The 13,435-nt window shown below is 36.2% G+C and overlaps 2 protein-coding genes across 2 annotated transcripts; both read left to right on the top strand.

The window, feature by feature from the left end:
* Nucleotides 1-4,065: 4,065 nt before the first annotated feature.
* Nucleotides 4,066-5,694, top strand: LOC131802039 (uncharacterized). Its single transcript, XM_059121384.1, has 3 exons — nt 4,066-4,103; nt 4,161-5,581; nt 5,641-5,694. The coding sequence occupies exons 2-3, from the start codon at nt 4,373-4,375 to the stop codon at nt 5,692-5,694; spliced, it is 1,263 nt and encodes a 420-aa protein (XP_058977367.1). The 5' UTR covers nt 4,066-4,103; nt 4,161-4,372.
* A 46-nt stretch (nt 5,695-5,740) lies between these two features.
* On the top strand, nt 5,741-7,099 carry LOC131801982 (uncharacterized). Its single transcript, XM_059121207.1, has 2 exons — nt 5,741-6,908; nt 6,966-7,099. Exon 1 carries the CDS (start codon nt 5,768-5,770, stop codon nt 6,860-6,862), a length of 1,095 nt encoding a protein of 364 aa, XP_058977190.1. The 5' UTR covers nt 5,741-5,767; the 3' UTR covers nt 6,863-6,908; nt 6,966-7,099.
* Nucleotides 7,100-13,435: the final 6,336 nt, after the last annotated feature.

The following is a 13,435-nucleotide window of genomic DNA, read 5'->3' as shown; positions in this document are numbered from 1 at the left end:
TAATAAAACCCCGAATGGACCCATGTAGAAACAACTGTTTTGTGAAAAGAGAACCCAAAATGTTAAATTGCAGCTGAAATACTTCTAAATCCTTGTTTAAACCATCAAAATACCGAAAATGGAGAGGTCCAATTATTTTGGGCTCGATCTAAAAAGTAACCTGAAAGATCTATTTTCAGTTCCAAGTATACTAGATACAATACTAATTATTTTGGCGAATTTTACAGTTCTACATCGGAACAGACAGGTGAAACCGAAGTAGAATTTTATGGCGAATATATAATTTAAGGGACCTCCGACAAATATTTCGAGGTGTTGAAGTGGGAATGACAAATTTAAAACGAGTTAAAAAATACCAGTCGGTTTTGCCGATAGATGTCTATGTCAGTATATTAAAATATGTTTCGGCTTGTCTCATGATTATTAAAATGTTGAAGCTTTATGGAGGAGATACCTAAGGAGTGGACCAATATTATCCACTTCTCATCTGAACTAACTTTCTGAAATATATTACCACGAGCCCGATTTTGACTATATCGACTACTTCCTTCAAATTATATAAGATATGTGATAATTATTGGGAATCATAGTTTTAACCTTTTGTGGTGGAGGTACGAGAAGGAGTGAGCCGATAAATTCCACATTCACATTAGATCTTTGATCTTAGTATGAAAAGAATCGCCGACTTGTTTCCCAAGTTATGAGAGATATAAGCATCGCAAATTGTGAACCTTTGCGTGAGAGGTACCAGAGGGGGTGCTCCAAAATCTATCATTTTCAAACCAGAACTAGTTAGTAAAAATATTGGGATATGTGGAATTTGAAGAGAATCGGATGTTTATCTCGCATTTTTACAAATGATTTCTTTATATTTGGCTGGAAAACCACAAGTGGGTATCATTAGAGCACTCCAGCATTTAAATGTGAATAAATCTTTTGTGTCTCGTACCATCGTTCCTTATCGTGATACTGGTAGCGTAGCCTGACGTCAAGGAAGTGGACTGAAGAAAACAGCGACATCAGCAGAAATGGTTCGAAAAGTAAAGAAGCGACTTGATCGAAACCCGCGTCGCAGTGGCCGAAAAATGGCTCGTGGGCTGAACATATCGCAATATTCCATTCGTCAAATATTGAAAAATGAGCTCGGGGTAAAGCCATTGAAATTCCAAAAAGTGCAAGAACTTACACCGCAACAGAAAGAAAATGGACTCAAAAGAGTTAAGGAGTTGCTTCGCTTGGTCGAAAGTGGTGAGCTGCCGAATTTGGTTTTCCCAATGAGAAAACATTCGTTGTCCGGCAGTTTGTAAATAATCGTGTTTACTTGGCAAAGAGATCAGCTGAAAATGTGCACCTTCGGTTGGTGTGGGCCGCCATAACAGTCGATGGTAGCTCTCCGCTCGTGTTAATCGACCGTGGCATCAGAATAAATGCCGAATATTATCGCGAAAATATTCTGGAGTGTGTATTAAAGCCTTGGGCACTCAAAGATTTTGGCCGCAGACACAGGACATTCCAACAGGACTCAGCACCATCGCACTCAACACGCGCCACCCAAGAATGGTTACAAAATGAGGTTTCTCGCTTCATTTCCAAAATCTCCGAATACCAATCCGTTGGACTATTGTGTCTGGAGAATTTTGGAAAACAAGGTTGGCACTAAAAAATACCAAAGTGTCGATCACCTTAAGCAAGCGCTTCGCCGTGAATGGGCCAAAATATCGCAGAACAACATTCAGCAGCGTGTGACGGTTTTATTGGCCGTTTGAAGGCCATAATTTGTACCAAAGGTGACCTATTCGAACAAATCTAAACTTATTCTAAAATTTGATGTTATTTCCGACATTTTTTACTTTCATTAATAAAATTAAACAAGTAAGCAAAGGCTACAGTCGAGCGGGGCCGACCGTTGAATACCCTACAACACTACAATAAACGATACAGTTTATATAGGCGAGATACTCGAAAGAATTCCACAAGATATTGTGACAAATAATAAAAGAAAACCATCAGGTTTCGTTCTCTAATTTTCGAATAATAGCAACTTAAAATAATTTGCTCATTTCCAATTTATTGGTAGATGTTGTACTTAAATGGTCTCCCTAGATCTGGAACCAATATGTTCCAAAGACCTATAATCTCTCAGAAGTGGCAAATGATTAACATTTATTATTGGTTTTTGACTGAAACGGATCTATATGAGATACAGACATTTGACTATATTCTTCAACGAAATCAGCGTTAACGAAATAGTCAGAAGTGTATTCTCCAAAAAGTCACTGGAATGGATATTTTCGTATTTTGTCTACAAAAGTTGGCAAACTCCTTCTTTCCTGCCAAGAGGCCACTCTGAATTAATGAGAACTGTCGAAATCAGTTCAGCCGTTCTCGACATATATGAGATCTTTCAAGCATATCTTCTTTGATAGACATATATATCGCACATATTTTGCTATATATCCGTTTTGTTGGATTTTAACATCAATGTAAAGATCAGAAGTAACCTTGTCATGGCTTTGTGATTTCGCCGGGATTTAAAATATTCGCGGTTTAATGAAAAATGTTGAATTTTTTCAACAGAAAAGATATGGTCTATTTTACCCGCTAAATATTATTCGATGACCACCTAAATTGGTAGGCTTCTTCCCCGCCCTAAACTCTAGCTACATGCGAAATTCCGCGTCGATTTGTCTATAATTGCGACCTGTAGAGCAAGTGCAAAATCAGGAATTTTTTCAGTTTTTGGTCCATTTCAACCCCTAAATATTATGCGATCATCACCAAAAGAAATAGGGTTCTATTCTGACCCTAGCCCTACCTCCATTTTAAATTTCGTGAAGATCGGACCATAATTGCGACCTGTAGAGTGATTACAAATTAACATGGACAGACGGACAGACGGACGGACGGACATACATAGCTAGATCGACTCAGCTCGGCGAGCTAGGAAGATCCATATATACTTTCCTATGTGGTAAACCAATATTTCGTGGTGTTACATAATTTTTGGCCCAATCAAACTTATAATACCCCCAACACATAGTGTTGTAGGGTATAAAAAATAAATAAATATTAAGGGGATTGACTTTGCTGCATCTTGGATGAATTGTATGAACAATACAGGATGAGATAAAACATCCTGTATTGTTCATCCAATTTGTTATATTTTTCATTTGTTATATGAAACTCTACTAAATATGCAAAAGGGGTGTTAGGTATCATAAAGTCGGCCCCGCCCGACTTGTATACTTTTTTAGTGGCTCTCATCTATGGATATTCTACCGATAACATGCATTTGGACCTCTGTAGACTACAGACTTATAAAACTGCTGTACAAAGGTCAGGAGAAAGGTGAAATATTAATTTTGGGGATGAAAGTCCTTGGCAACTATATTAAAAATCCCGAGTTTCAGGTTAGCTGGGAGCCGAACTTTTGATCTGTGAAGCATTTATATGAAGGCTATATATGGATTTGAACCTATTTTCCTATAATATACATAGCAAACAAACATACGTTAAGACAAATCTAAACCTATTCTTAAATGTTATGCTATTTCCGGCATATGGGAGCTATAGCTATATCTGAGTCGATTTTCACCAAATTTCATGTACTTGCTTCTAGACTGAATTCAGGCGGATGGGCCAAAATTCAGGTCATTTGGACTTATATATTGGCTATTAACTCGAAATTTAACTGGGAGCTATGTCTAAATCTGATCAACAGAGTTAGTCATTGGGTCAAACAAATATTGTTTACAAAATTTCGTCTCAATCGGATGATAAATGAAATCTGCATTTTGTTCACAAAAATACATGGAAAGTGATTCTATGAATATCCTCAAAATTAACTATGGGTCTATCTCTCTTCCTTCTCCATATTACAAACAAATGCACAAAGACATAATACCCTTACCACTATGTGGTGTAGGGTATAAAAATGTCATTTATCGCAAATATACAGCGTAAAAGGAGCATACTTTCTATGGGGCCATAGGAAAACATGGAGCTATAAAAAAATGTTTCTACCATTGAAAATAGTGGTATTAAGAAGAACAAAATTCAAAAAATAGACGGTGAAACAAGACTGTTGCTTTTCTCAATAAAAAGTAAAATTGTGTGTTATTATTGTTATCCTAATTGTTAATTGTTTTGTATCTTTGTAGTATTTTTCCCTGAAGATGACTGTCGAAGACAGTCGAAATATCGGAAAATAAAAATCAAAATTATAAAAAGAAAACACTGATGTTTTTCAATTGACCTTAAGCCAAAATAAAGTTAATAAGAATCAATATACAGGTCAACAATAAAAAACAACAACATAAAAATCACGGAAGGCACCCCGCGCAAGAATACGATCTACACATAATACATAAAAATGCATTTATACAAAGATATACGGAGAAAATATAACACAACCACAATCAACAAAATAAAACAATATTCAAAATGTAACAGGCAAACAGCATCGTTGTCCGCATCAGTTACATTTTTAATAAAATGCAGAAACATTGGTATTATACCAAACTTCATACACAACACAACCAAAAACACTTACAATATGTTCAAAGCAAACGACAAAATACCGCCAAATTTATTAGCTTCTTTAAAAACACACAACTACAATTTTCACTTAAAACTACTCAAACTTCTAATACAGCACAAACATAAAGAACTGCACAAAAACAAAATCACAGTTACAAAAACCAAAGAAACACTTCAACAAGTAATGGACGAGAACGATTTTTCTCTTCTCATGGAGAGCGAAAATCATTTACATAAAACACACAACAACAATAACAAAACAAGACACGTCAGAAAATACGAAGCACTGCTACAAAAACAACGCGAAAAACTCAACATTAAACACAACAATGAGTGGTTTTCGAACAACACAAGCACAGTCATACCTGAAGATATTCAGTGGCTACTTTCGTTGGGACCAAAATATGCGTTACCAACAACAAAAGCATCATTCCCTTTATTAAATGTAATAGCAGAGAGCGAGGAGTGCGTGCAAACTTTAATCAATAAGGAAGATCAAGAAAACGGGAGAATAAAACTAGTCTCTCTGATTGACGACCACTTACAACGGACAAAACTGAGTATAAGAGATAAAATAATAATTGACACAGTGGGTAGAACAAAACAATTTTTAAAACAAAACAAAGATATCTTAATTTTAAATGCCGATAAAGGGGGAAAGACTGTTGCTATGTATAAGAATGAATATGATACCAAAATGAAGAACATACTGCGGGACATGTGCATATATAGACGACTAAAACGGGATCCAACTTATAACCTACAAAATAAAAACAACAAATTGACGGAGAAATTACTAAAAATGAATATAATAAATGTTTTTGAAAAAAACAAATTGAGTACAAACACAGCAGTTGCGCCAAGAATTTACGGACTACCCAAAATTCATAAAGAAGGAAACCCACTTAGACCGATATGTTCATCAATAAACTCCCCAACATATGAGCTTTCCAAATACATCGTGGATATTTTAAAACATTTGACGAAGGATTCTAGTTATAATATCAAAGACGCGCTGGATCTAAAAGACAGAATTAAAGAAGTAAAAATTGAAGAGGACAAAATCTTATTATCATTTGACGTTGTATCGCTGTTTCCCAGCATACCTATACATTTAGCTTTGAAGACAATAACAGAAAAATGGGACATTATTAAAACACATACACAAATTCCGAAGGACCTCTTCATAGAAATACTGACCCTTTGTATAAAAGAATCAAGATATTTTATGTATGATGACAAGGTGTATGAACAGAAAAAAGGACTTCCTATGGGATCTCCGGCGTCACCGATTATTGCGGATATCGTAATGGAGGAGTTATTGGACGCTACAATGGGAAAAATGATGACAAAGCCAAAAATATTGATTAAATATGTTGACGACCTATTTTGCATTGTAAAGAAAACGGAAATTGACAATACTTTAAATGTTTTAAACTCCTATGATAAAAATGTGCAATTTACCCACGAAAGCGAAGAACAAGGAAAGCTAGCATACTTGGACGCCCTTATAATTAGACAAGGCAATGAACTGATCCTTGATTGGTATCAAAAACCGACAGCTTCAGGACGACTTATCAACTATTATTCAAAACATCCAAGACGAATAAAAATAAATACAGCCGTAAATTTTATTAAAAGGGTACATAGCATAAGCGACGAAAGATTTCAACAAAAAAACGAACAGCGAATACGTAATATCCTTCAAAACAACGACTTCCCGAATAACACTATTGACGATCTTATAAAAGGCGCAAAAAACAATAACAAAATCAAAACGAGGGATACAATGGAAAAATTATACAAGCCAGTTACATACATATCTGGACTTTCGGAGCGATTCTGCAACTCCAACATTTATAATAAGGACAAGTATCAATTAGCCTTTAAATCGAAGAATAACGTCAACTCTTTATTTAGCAAAACAAAATCGAAAATAAAAAAAGAAGATAAGTGCAATGTAGTATATAAGATAAAATGCGCAGGGGACGAAACTAACATATGCCAGAAGGTATATGTTGGTACAACAAAAAGCAAACTTAAGACTAGACTATCTGGACATAAGTCAGATCAAAAAACGGACAAACCACTAGAACAAAAGACGGCGCTTGCGGCACATTGCACGATGACTGGCCATAAACCAAATTTTAAAGACGTTGAAATACTGACACAAGAAAATAATTATAAAAGACGTTTTACTCTAGAAATGTTAAATATTATAAACATACCAACAGATGTTAGAATGAACTATAAAACTGATACTGACCACTGTGCACACATTTATAGGAACTTAGTTCAAAAGCATAGACAGACAAAAATTTAGTTTAGCATAGACGGTGAAACAAGACTGTTGCTTTTCTCAATAAAAAGTAAAATTGTGTGTTATTATTGTTATCCTAATTGTTAATTGTTTTGTATCTTTGTAGTATTTTTCCCTGAAGATGACTGTCGAAGACAGTCGAAATATCGGAAAATAAAAATCAAAATTATAAAAAGAAAACACTGATGTTTTTCAATTGACCTTAAGCCAAAATAAAGTTAATAAGAAAATTCAAAAAATTTAATTAAAAAATATGGCTACAATCATCAATATACTGAATATCGGGAGGTACCGGTATATGGGGGCTATATGAAATCTCATATAAAATTTCTGACTAATATTGTCTAACTTCTATTTATATTTAGAAATTTTGCAAACGAGTATCAGTCGATCAATCTATCTGTCTACATATCTATTTATTTTTTAATAAAAGTGTACAACAAAAAGTGTAACTTTACCCAGATTTTTATTTTTGTACTCATTTTCAGTCAGACTTGCACCTACTGCTACCGATTAAGTTTCCACATATTCCGTAAATAAAATTATTGTTTATTTTTTTCCTCAAATTTTTAGTTATTTCACATTTTCTCATCTCATTATTGTATTCGCTCGAAACATCTTGATTATTAAATGTTATTAATTTTTAATAAACAACGACGAATGTCGATGTCACAACAACCAAAAGAATCCATGTTTAACGAATGTCTGGACAAATCAAACATTGATTAAATTTATTAAAAAAAAACGAATATTTTTTCTTCACTTTCTTGTCAAGGAATTTGCAGACATGCGTTTCCTCTCCGAGCTGGAGAAAAAGAGTATCAAATCCAAATTTTATGTGAAACCCTTTTTAATAAGTCAACATTTTTTGCAGTTTTCACTTGGCGTTGTTTTTTCTCCAGGAATTCGTCCAAACAAAACCATTGTCCAGCCATTGCCAGTCAGCAAATGCAATGCAAAATTAAACTTCTCCTGTCCGCATTGCAAGCATCTTGTGACGTTATGAAATAAATCTCATCTGATTATTGGTGGATTTCTGAATGTTAAACAAAATTGTCGGGAGCAGTCAACGGTGAAAAAACCTGTGATTTAGGAGATGAGCAAAAATTCTGTCAACGTTTTTTTGTGCGGATTCCTTGGGATTTGTGTCTCAGGAGACAGAGTAGAAACAGAGTAAAAAATCTCCAAGGGTCTGGGTATGACGAGACCGGAGAGTTTGAAGGAATTCCATTAAGAAAAAACGCTCGTCCTGCACGGACAAAAAATGCTACGGTTGCGGGCACATTTTTTCGGTGGTCGATTTTTGTTTTGCTAACCAGCCAACTGCCACAGCAGTGGGAGCAGAAAAACTCACTTCAAGCTATTTAAAACATTAAATTATAGAATATAGAATGAGCGTCCGATGAAAAGCAGTCAAAAAACCAACCCAGTCAGCCATTCAGCAGTCACACACAAGCACTCACGAAAAACATCCCAAACTCAAAAATCCATCAACGCTTGGCTGGCAAAAAAAAACTGCTTAAAACTGTCGAAATCAACGAAGGCCTATAAAAACTATGATGAGTTGGAGACAAGCGGATGACGAATATCTCTACGCCATGCCATATCATGACAATATAAAGGTAGAGATTTTTTTGTGGCCGCGAAGTATTCGTGTGATCACCATCCCTCCCGTCAGACTCCAATGGCTTGAGGAAGCGAATGATCATTATCATGATGCTCATCTTGATCCTACTGCAGCAGCGGCAGCGGCTGTGAGTAACAGTTGACATTCTTTTTTGTTGCTGTTGGTTGTTGTTTCTTTTTTTTTTTTTTTGTTTGTTTGGTGTCGTTGTCGCTACTACGTCGTTGGCTTAAAAGGCTTAAAGATGCGTTAAATTCGCGCAACAACAATTAAGCACGATTTCGAATATAAAAAAATACGAATTTTGAAAAACACCAAACATTACAGACAGCTACACTCTGTTAGAATTGTTACGCAGTTACAAATGTTGAAATGAAAAATTAACAACTACTCAAGATTTACAGTATCCGACCGCAGCAATATAACATGTGAGGTCTGCTCAAAGGGAAAAATGAGGAAGAATTGGCTACAAATAAAAATTGAGAAATGTTTGAAAGTTTATACTAAGCAACAGGAGAAGTCGAAAAAGTGGACCAATATTGTCCATTTTTGCCCTCCACATAAGTCTGGTGGAGGTACCAGAAGGAGTCCCATCTGGAGGTACCAGAAGGAGGTTCTCTCTGCACAGCAAAACTTTTTTTAGTAAAAATATTGGGATTTAAGAAGTCTAAAGGAACTTGTTATTCAAAATTCTCACTCGTTGTGGGAGAGGTACCAGAAGGAGTAGGCCGATTTTCACAGCAGACCTTGCGTTAGTAGAAAAATTAAAATGAGAGAAGGTTAGAAATTATCCGGTGCTTATCTCTCATTTTATGTGAGTTTTGGTTGTTTAAAACATTAATCTGTTGTGGGAGAGGTACCAGAAGGAGTGGTCCGGTATCTTTCATCTTCACACCACACCTTTTATTGATAGAAATATTGGCATGTGCCGATTTTTGAAAGTTGTCGGATGCTCATTTTGCTCAATGGTTATTCAAAATTTTGACCCGATGTGTCCGTTCCTTATACTAGATCTTGTGTTGGAATAAATATTGAGTTGTGCGAAATACAGGGTGATATAAAAAACTGCAACAAAGTCCAACGCCATAATATTTACATTTTTTTTAATTTAATTAAGCGAGGAACCTAAGTTTGTAACCATTCTTGGGTGGCGCGTGCTGAATGTGATGGTGCTGAGTCCTGATGGAATGACCAAGGTCTGCGCCCAAAATGTTTGCGTGAACAAGTCTTTAATACACCCTCCAGAATATTTACGCGATAAAAGTCGGCATTTATTCTGTTACGACCATCGGCTGTTATGGCGTCTCTCACCATCACCATGGCCGGCGCTTAAGTTCTGGTGGTCAACCGAAGGTGTACATTTTCAGCTGGCTTCTTTGGCAAGTAAACATGATCAATTTGTTTGTTTACAAACTGCCGGACAACGAATGTTTTCTCATCGGAGAAAACAAAATTCGGCAGTTCACCACTTTCGGCCAAGCGAAGCAATTATTTTGAGTCTATTTTCTGTTGCGGTGGTACCAGAATGAGTTGACCGTCTCCAATTGCGATCTAAGTGTGATAATAATATTACCATGTAGCAAGCATGGACCTCGATAGTTATTGTGCGCACCTGTCAGTCAGAGGCAAATTTTGACCGTGTCAAAATTTTGAAAATCCAAAAGGGCCGATAAGACCTCTTTGTTGACTTACTGGCCTAGGCTTTTCGGTGAAACTTCTCGTATTGATGTCAGGTTATTTTGCGATATAAAATTTCAAAACGCCAACAAACGTGCCTTCCATTTTCTGTCTTATGCTGTAGTAAATTTTTACGAACTTCAAATACCGTATTTGAAACAATTCCGGTAAAAAGTGTCGCTAAAATCATCAAAACACCGGTTATCGGGATTACCGTTATATGGGGGATATACGAAGACGTGGACCTACATGGCCCATTTTCAATACCAAAAGTCCTGCAGACATAACACACATTTAAATAAATTTTTATCAACTTATTTAATTTCGTTCGGAAGCTAGAGTGATTTCCACAGACGGACGGACATTGCTAAATCGGCATAGAATTTAATGCTGATCAAGAATATATATTCTTTGTGGGGTCTAAAATGTATATTTCGAGGTGTTACAAACGGAATGACAAACTTAATATACCTTTCATACTATGGTGAAGGGTATAAAAAATATTCTTGTCGCACAGTGTATTAAATACGGCTTATCTTCCTCTTTATTGGGAAACCAAACATTCACCTTCAAAATTACAAGCCCTCACGCAAACATTTTGGCCGCAGACCTTGGACATTCCAATAGGACTCTGCACCATCGCACTTAGCACGCCCACCCAAGAATGGTTACAAAATGAGGTTCTTGGCTTCATTTCCAGCGCACAATGACCACCAAAATCTCCGGATACCAATCCGTTGAACTATTGTGTCTGGAGTATTTTGGAAAGCAATGTTGACACTTAAAAATACCAATGTGTCGATCTCCTCAAGCAAGCGCTGGGAGTGGGCCAAAATACCGTAGAGCAATATTCGGGCAGCGTGTGACGGTTTCATTAGCCGTTTGAAGGCCATAATTCGTACCAAAGGTGACCAATTCGAACAAATCTAAACTTATTCTAAAATTTAATGCTATTTCCGATATTTTTTGCACACCACAATTTAAAAAAAAATGTAAAAATTATGGGGTTTGACTTTGTTGCAGTTTTTTTTATCTCACCCTGTACATATAAAGATGGAAATAAAAATACGTGAAAAAAAAATATTTCAGATCTGCAATATAAAATTTTCCGATCACAAAATCTTCACTGTGCATTTGTAGATTCCATCGCAACATGAATCAGTATGGCGATCTCTAAGAATTAAATACTTTTTAGCTCCTGGGAATTTCCAAGAATTGCTATCCATTAAGTTCATGTTATTTTCATTTTTTTTTCAGAATCATTCTCCACCCGACACTCAAATACCCAATAATTAGAAACAATTATGGCTAGTAACCAAAGTGAAAAAATCAAATATGAATTAATTTAAGCATGTCTAACACCTGGAAGTTGATCCCTTTTGCGTTCCGAAGTGAATTTCTGCTGCTGTCGCTAAGACTTAACACCTCTTTTTTGACTAATGATGGGGAATAATGATAATTCTTTGCGGCTCGCTGCTGCTGCACTTTCTATGAGAAAGGGCCAACAAATCAATTATTTGTGCATTTAGGGTATACGTAACGAAATTAACAACAACAACTACTACCACCTTTGGAACCAGGAAACATAAATTAAATATCATTCCCAGTTATAAAGACAGCCATACTCTAAAATATGTGAGTGAGGAGTGTGTGTGTGGCAAAGGAAAGGCTAAATGGACGGACGGATTTATATTCTACAATGTCATCTAAGCGTAACTAAATACCACCAATTCTCTTAGCCTGTTCCTGGTTTTCGGTCAAGATGGAGATGGAGAGACAACGTGATCCAGCGAGAGTAGGTGGTGTAAATACAGTTTGTTATTAACAAAAAAAGGCCGATCAGAATGTGATCGGCGACCATGTCTGTCTTGTTTTTGTTGGTTACTTCCCATTTTTTTGGTTTTTTGGGAGTTCATTTATTTTTTTTGTTGTTATTTATTTTTGTTGCTGTCACGTTAAGTGCGTGAACCTTGACGCTATAGCCGAAAAAATGGACCTCCTATGTAACACTTCTTTTTGCCTCTCTCTCTGTATCTGCCTGGTGGTGGTGGTGGATAATTTGCCGTGTATTCTGTGTTAATGGCTATAAAAACGCTTCAGGCGTTATGTGTATATTATTTTTGGTTATTAATATCTGTTTTTGTTTGTCAGTGAAATGATGGTGGCCAAATTGCTGGTGATGTTGTTGTAGTGTGGTAGCAGGGTTACCATGTTGGATTCTCATTTTTTAGAGGATTTTATTAAAATTGACCAAAAAGTTGATGACATGCAAAATTAAGAGGGCAAGAAATAGACGCCAGGATTTATCCGAGGAATTAAGGGGACATACAATTGGAGGTTGGAAATTTCGTAGTATTTCGCAAGTAAGAAAGATGCATTGGTTTTGAAGACAAATGGGGTTCTCTTAGAGGTGTCATGTGAAGCAAGCACTAATAGGACTAAATATTTTCCCAGAAAGTAGGACTAAACCCATATAGCAAATTTTGGGAACTTGATATGAGTTTAGCACAAATCTTACGTAAGTTTTCTGGTTTTCTAACATAGTTAAACATGGTCAACAACACAGAGTGAGATTAAAAAAGCTGCAACAAAGTCAAACGCCATAATTTTAACAATTTTTTGTTTTTGCAAAATTGTTAGGCTTTTGCTTGTTTATTAGTGGAGAACGATAGTAATGTTTACCAGGGCGTAAGGCAGGGAATACCAAGGTTTCGGAAAGAGCCACCAATCCTCATCAGTTTCCTTGTTTTTTGTCTGGAATATTCTCCCCAGAAATTATTTTAAAAATAACTTCTGTGACAAAAAACATTTTTTACCCAAGTGATGAGGTCGTAAGCTCAATAGAAGGGGAACCAAAGAATTAAATAAAACTAAAATTCTTTTGTAAAATCTTGTAAATCTTACAACCACACTTATAAACATTTTCATCTTTCTCCACTTGTTATGCTTTATAATAAGTTTAGATTTGTTCGAATTGGTCACCTTTGGTACGAATTATGACCTTCAAACGGCCAATGAAACCGTCACACGCTGCCCTAGTGTACGGTATTTTGGTACATTCCCGGCGAAGCGCTTGCTTGAGGTGATCGACACGTTGGTATTTCTTAGTGCCAACCTTGCTTTCCAAAATACTTCAGACACAATAGTCCAACGGATTGGTATCCGGAGATTTTGGTGGCCATTGTGTGCTGGAAATGAAGCGAGGAACCTCACTTTGTAAGCATTCTTGGGTGGCCCTTGCTGAGTCCTGTTGGAATGTCCAAGGTCTGCGGCCA

This window comes from Musca domestica, unplaced genomic scaffold, assembly GCF_030504385.1.
Source record: "Musca domestica strain aabys unplaced genomic scaffold, Musca_domestica.polishedcontigs.V.1.1 19, whole genome shotgun sequence".
Classification (NCBI taxonomy): Eukaryota; Metazoa; Arthropoda; class Insecta; order Diptera; family Muscidae; genus Musca; species Musca domestica.
Note: the sequence above shows the minus strand (reverse complement) of the source record. Positions and strands in the feature narration are given on the sequence as shown.

Bases quoted from the DNA above. Each gene is read 5' to 3' on its own strand.
- LOC131802039 (XM_059121384.1), top strand. From the start codon at position 4,373: ATGCATTTATACAAAGATATACGGAGAAAATATAACACAACCACAATC. The intron at 5,582-5,640 runs GTAAAAATTGAA...GCTGTTTCCCAG, and splicing joins TAAAAGACAGAATTAAAGAA to CATACCTATACATTTAGCTT.
- LOC131801982 (XM_059121207.1), top strand. From the start codon at position 5,768: ATGTATGATGACAAGGTGTATGAACAGAAAAAAGGACTTCCTATGGGA.